Genomic DNA, 6,701 nt, shown 5'->3' on the forward strand with positions numbered 1-6,701 from the left:
TTTGTTTATCTGGAATATGATTTCAGGAACTGCATCAGCTCTTTCAGTCGAAGTATATTGAACAAAAGAAAGATCTATCTATATTTCAAGAATTTCAGCAACCCGCACTCCAGAATGCGACACGGCCCTTATACATCCTTGTCTATATTTTCTCGCGGACAAGTACATCACCAGATGATAGTTTTGAAGGTCACACGGATTTAAGATTGATAATTTAACAGTGAAGCAGAAACACAGACCCAGCATATTTATTTTTGCGTAGCGAACAGAATGTCAGATTTAAATACTGTAAATTATTATGGTCTGACGATAAATTAGGTTCTGATGAAATGAGTATGTATCACAAGAAAATCAAGCAATTTCAAGAGTAAAATATAATGTACAAACAATTTATTCAAGAGCCATCGGCTCAATATAATTAAACATGCAAATAATTGACAAATATAAAATGATTCAGAATCACTATGAACTGAGATAGGAGTATTTCCTATCACTGTTTATGTCGTCTTTTCGGTACTCAGTTATGTCACAATATATCACTTCACATTTCCAAAAGGAAAATAGATTACCTGATGACCAGGTCATCCTTCGAGGTATAACATACAGTTAATCACCCACCGACTCTAGCCCGGTCTTTGTATATATAAAGTAAACGGCTGTGGGTTAAAGAGTCCCGATTTAGAGTTCGTAAATACCACCTCTTCCTGTTTCTGAATAGGCGGAACGATATACTCTGGTGTATGTAGTAACCCGGTGCGATATGATGCATGACCTGCTAAGCCTGACCGGTGTACGACAGCACTGGGCGTTGACTCAACGACTTGACGCGAGTAGGTTGCCTGAGCTTGTCGACTACGAACACATGTCCATTCACTGATGGTGCCTAGGGTTATGGCTACGAGCCCAGCTTGTCCAGTTCAGATGTTCAAATGATGATCCAAGTTGAGGCGAGGGCTGATGAGGCTTCTACCACGTCGGCCTGTGCTGCCTGGTTCTTGCCTGGTCCCATAATATAGGGAAAGTCTATGCCAGCAACAGCATGCTTATAGCCTGTGGCTGTAACTTTTACCTTCGTGGCCAACACCCCTCATTCACTCCCCAAAGTCAGACCAAATTCTGAAAGGTCTGCTCCTCTCGAGATCTTCTGTTCCTGCTTTACTTGAAATCAACTACTGGTATCTGGTATCTGGTATCCTACTTAAGTAGTCTGCACCGACGTTTTCACTGCCCTTGATAGCTGTGATGCTAAACTGGTACGGTTGAAGCGCCAGAGCCCATCTCAGAATCCTTGAGTTCGCGACTTTTGATTTCGCGATACACTGCAGTGGCTGGTGATCAGTTTCTAGTTCAAAATGCTTGCCGTAGAGGTATGGTTCGAACTTCTGAACACCCCAGACTACTGCTAAGCATTCACGTTCCATAACACAGTAGCGCTGCTCTCTTGGGAGAAGTTTCCTACTAGCGTAGGCGATAGGGAACTTCTTCCCTTCTGTCTCTTGTAGCAGAATTGCGCCGAGACCATGATCTGAGGCATCAGTCCTCAGGATGAAAGGAAGATCTAAGTCCGGAAGATGGAGGATGGGTTCACTAGCAAGTTTCTTTTTCAAGGTAGTGAAAGCTGCCTCTTCCGCATCTCCCCATTTCACGAGAAGTGGCTCTCCTTTCTTTGTTCGGTCAGTCAGTGGTACTGCTAATGCTGCGAAGTTGGGAACAAACCGTCTGTAATAACCCACAAGACCTAGAAAGGATCGAAGTTGCTTTTTGGTCTTAGGTCTCGCAGCTCCTTGAACTGCATCGACTTTGTCTTGCACTGGTCGAAGCTCTCCTTGACCTATTCGATGACCAAGAAATTCGATACTTACACATCCTACAGTGCACTTGGTAGGCCTCGCTGTCAAGTTTGCTCTCCTCAGTCTCTCAAACACCTCACGGAGGGTATCTAAATGCTCCTCAAAACTTACTGTATGGATCAAAATATCATCAATGAAATTGTCTACACCATGCAAGCCACGGAGCAAAGCCCTCATGATACGACTAAAGCTTGCCGGAGCATTAACTAGCCCAAATGGCATGCTTCGAAATTGATACAAACCATCTGGTGTCACAAATGCTGTCAGTTCCTTGGCTTCCTCTGTTAAGGGTACTTGCCAATACCCTTTGGTTAGATCAAACTTTGTGAAATACTTGGCCCTAGAAAGTTTTGCAAATATTTCTTCCTGATCAGGTATCGGTTCTGCATCAGTTACGGTAACTTGATTTAACTTACGATAATCACAACAAAACCTGATCGTCCCATCTTTCTTCTTTACCATCACTACCGGGGATGCATAAGGAGAAGACGAGGATTCAACTATGCCAACATCTATCATCTTCTGAACCTCCTCCTTCACCTTACCTCGCAAAGCATGTGGTAATGGGTACGGTTTACTCTTAATGGGTTCCTTATGGACAAGTTTAATGTCATGCTTACCTAAGTTTGTCAATCCCGGCATATCAGTCAAAACTTCTTCATACTCCCGTAAAAGAGAGTTGACCTCCTCACGCTGCTTATCATCTAGATGTGGACTGATCTGCACATCTTTGAGAGATTCTGTTGGGGTAAGATTGGGGAGATGAAGAATATCCTTTCTCGAAGAATGGTTTACATCTTCATTCTCTCCTTCGCTACATTCCTCAGACAAGCCATCATCCACAACAGAAACACCAGCAACATCAAACCCACCTGCACTCTCCTCTCTCCTGTAGTACTTCTTCAGAAGATTTGCATGGAAGGTTTTTATCTTTCCATCCTTATCAATTCTGTAGTCCATTTGTCCTATCTTCTTTACCACCTTGAAGGGTCCTTTCCAGTGCATCAACAGTTTGTTGTTGTCACTCGGAAGTAGAAGAAGGACTTCATCATCAACTTCAAACTTTCTCTCCTTTGCTTTCTTATTGTACTGTCTCCTGTACCTCTCTGCTGATTTGCTGAGATTCTGTTGGGCAACTTCACAAGTCAATTGCAGCCTGTCTTTCAGATCCAATACATACTGATATGTAGTCTTGGTATCCGGTTCATCAACCTCTCCAGTCCACAGCTCCCGTAGGATAGCAAGAGGGCCTCGAACTGCTCTCCCAAACAGGAGTTCAAAGGGTGAGAATCCCGTGCTCTCCTGCACTGACTCTCTGTAAGCAAACAAGAGGGGGTTCAAATACCTACCCCAGTCCTTGGGTCGTTCTTCACACATCTTGCGGAGCATAGACTTCAAGGTACCGTTGAAACGTTCAACCAACCCATTGCAAGCGGGATGATAGGGTGTAGTCGTCATCTGACGGATGGAGAATAGACGACTGACTTCCTTCATCAGCTCTGATGTGAATTGGCTGCCCCGGTCTGTCAACACCTCTCGTGGTATCCCCACCCTGGAGTATATGTCCATCAGTGCCTCTGCAACTGTCTGTGCATCAATCCTGCGAAGTGCTACAGCTTCTGGGTAACGTGTAGCATAGTCTACAACAGTAAGAATGTACCGATTACCTTTGCTAGTAGCAGGTTCTATCGGTCCAACCAGGTCCATCGCCACACGTCTAAAAGGTTCATCGATGAGAGGGGTTGATCCCAGAGGCACCTTCGTAACCTTCCCCTTAGGCGAAGTACGCTGACATGGTCCACATGACCGACAATACCGCACTATATCTGCATGCATACCTGGCCAGAAAAAGTGAGTCAAAATCTTATCACGGGTCTTTTTAGTTCCAAAATGACCACCAAGAATAGATTCGTGAGCAAGCTTCAAGACTTGATTCCTGAATTTAGTGGGTACCACAACTTGCACGAGTACATCTGACCCTGGGGTTGCATCAATATATTCTCTATAGAGTACATCCTTCTTAACGATAAAGTAAGACGAATTTCCACTCTTACTTATCTTCTTTTCTCCACTTTCAGCGAGTTTCCTGGACGCATCCAGTGCATTGTCCTCCTTCTGGGCCTGGATTAGATCATCCACAGACACAATGTCATTCAGTGAATCAGGTACTTGAAGGGGAGGCCTCGTACGTCCTGCCTTCCGCTTCTGTCCTCTTGTCTCTACTGCGTTGGCCTGATGATCTTTTGGCTTCCAGTCTTGGTCTGGGTCAGCTGGTTGCCGGGCTCCATAAATGTTCCCTAGTACAATATCATACACGGGTGTTAGCACACACAAAGCTTCTGCCTTACCTGTGAAGAAAGGAGTATCTAGCTCGATCGTTGCAACTTGGAAGGTTCTGATCGTCCGATCAATGAGCAAGCAAGTCCGCTGTTCTCCAGTGAACTGCTCTTCCGACACCAAGTCTTGCCGAACAATGACAGTCGTACAACCGCTGTCACGTAGAACATCCACGAGCTTCCCGTTCACCATTCCCTTGCTGACTGGCATCTCCACTGGTGAACCACTCGCTGCTGCTGATAGTACCGGGAGGGTGTCGCCAGATGCTAGCTTCACTCCGGTTCCATCTTCGGTGAGGTTTTCTCTCACGATGAGACTCAAACCCTTCGAGTCATTCGGATGAGCTGTCTCTCTTGAGTCAGTAGGTCCTGCTGCAGCATCATGTCTGGCTGATGTATCATCTGCTGACCTGCCTTTGACGAGACTTGATCCCATCTCACGTCGACCTTTCTTTCCACTTGGGCAATTGAAAGAAAGATGCCCAAACTTATTACAAGTGTAACATTTCTTGTTCGAAAGATTAGAGTTGGTTGGATTCTCAGACCTACTTGATCTTTTATCACTACTTGAACTAGTAGAACTGTTTGGACTCTTAGTATTATTTGAACTGTTAGAACTGGACTGCTGGGCTTTCACCCTTCTTACCCTCAAATCTGTATGAGCATCATGATATTGATCAGCTAGAGTTAATACTTCTGTAAGCTTTCCCGGATGACGTTCCTTAACGAACATCAGGCATTCCTTACTGCTTGTATTAAATATCTGTTCCTGGATGAGCAGGCTCTTCAGACCTTCAACATTGTCATCATAAGAGCTAAGATCAATCCATCGATCTAAGTATTTCTCAATTCTATGGGCATATTGAACATAGGTTTCCCCCTGATGGAGTTTAGCATACCTAAACTTAGTCCTATACCCTTCTTCCGTAAGATCATATCCTTTTAGAAGTGAGGATTTAACTATGTCATAATCCTTAACCTGGGAAACTGTAAGTCTTGAAATAATATCCAAAGCCTTACCCGACATCAAAGCACAAATTGCGAGTGCCCAATCCGACTTATCCCACCCTACAATGACGGCATGTCTCTCAAACCTAGACAAATAACTGTCAATATCATCCTTTCCTTCTTGGAAAACTGGAAGAGGAGGAATACTGGGCCTACTACGTGGGTGCCCCGACTGTGAACTAGGTCCCGTCCCATTAGTTTTCCTTAGTTCCTCTAGTCTAATCTGTTGAGCTATTACTTCAGTCTCAGCACTCCTTGCTGCCGCTCGTTCATCTCTAGCTTCACGCACACACTCATCAACATACGTTCTCAATTCATTCCCCTCCAAATTAAACTCTTTCCCTTGTGTAATAAACTTATCTCTCTCCATACTGCAGGCCACACCAAGGTAAATTTACAAACCTGCCAAATGCAGACAATTTATGCAGCGCAAACGTCACCACGCCCTCAGCTCTGGCACAGGCACGTAGAGAAGCCTCCCTGCCCCGACCTGCACTTGCACCACCGTCCGAACAGTCTTGAACCTACAAACACTGTAAACTGGAGAGAAGATCAAGTTTTCATTATTACACAAAAACAATCACAAGACATATTAACCAATGATAACAATCTAATCATTATAACCTAACCTATCAAATAGACAAAAAATAGTCCCTTCGTGGTCGCCAATATGTCAGATTTAAATACTGTAAATTATTATGGTCTGACGATAAATTAGGTTCTGATGAAATGAGTATGTATCACAAGAAAATCAAGCAATTTCAAGAGTAAAATATAATGTACAAACAATTTATTCAAGAGCCATCGGCTCAATATAATTAAACATGCAAATAATTGACAAATATAAAATGATTCAGAATCACTATGAACTGAGATAGGAGTATTTCCTATCACTGTTTATGTCGTCTTTTCGGTACTCAGTTATGTCACAATATATCACTTCACATTTCCAAAAGGAAAATAGATTACCTGATGACCAGGTCATCCTTCGAGGTATAACATACAGTTAATCACCCACCGACTCTAGCCCGGTCTTTGTATATATAAAGTAAACGGCTGTGGGTTAAAGAGTCCCGATTTAGAGTTCGTAAATACCACCTCTTCCTGTTTCTGAATAGGCGGAACGATATACTCTGGTGTATGTAGTAACCCGGTGCGATATGATGCATGACCTGCTAAGCCTGACCGGTGTACGACAGCACTGGGCGTTGACTCAACGACTTGACGCGAGTAGGTTGCCTGAGCTTGTCGACTACGAACACATGTCCATTCACTGATGGTGCCTAGGGTTATGGCTACGAGCCCAGCTTGTCCAGTTCAGATGTTCAAATGATGATCCAAGTTGAGGCGAGGGCTGATGAGGCTTCTACCACGTCGGCCTGTGCTGCCTGGTTCTTGCCTGGTCCCATAGTATAGGGAAAGTCTATGCCAGCAACAGCATGCTTATAGCCTGTGGCTGTAACTTTTACCTTCGTGGCCAACACCCCTCATTCACTCCCCAAAGTCA

The 6,701-nt window shown here is 44.2% G+C and overlaps 1 protein-coding gene across 1 annotated transcript; it reads right to left on the minus strand.

The window, feature by feature from the left end:
* Window positions 1-1,169: 1,169 nt before the first annotated feature.
* Window positions 1,170-4,622, minus strand: LOC115922548. Its single transcript, XM_030981572.1, has one exon. It carries the CDS (start codon window positions 4,620-4,622, stop codon window positions 1,170-1,172), a length of 3,453 nt encoding a protein of 1,150 aa, XP_030837432.1.
* Window positions 4,623-6,701: the final 2,079 nt, after the last annotated feature.

The sequence above is a fragment of the Strongylocentrotus purpuratus genome, unplaced genomic scaffold (assembly GCF_000002235.5).
Source record: "Strongylocentrotus purpuratus isolate Spur 01 unplaced genomic scaffold, Spur_5.0 spur5_contig_822, whole genome shotgun sequence".
Taxonomy (NCBI): domain Eukaryota; kingdom Metazoa; phylum Echinodermata; class Echinoidea; order Camarodonta; family Strongylocentrotidae; genus Strongylocentrotus; species Strongylocentrotus purpuratus.

What these genes read in the sequence shown, in the direction of transcription:
- LOC115922548 (XM_030981572.1), bottom strand. Translation starts at nt 4,622, where the DNA reads ATGGGATCAAGTCTCGTCAAAGGCAGGTCAGCAGATGATACATCAGCC.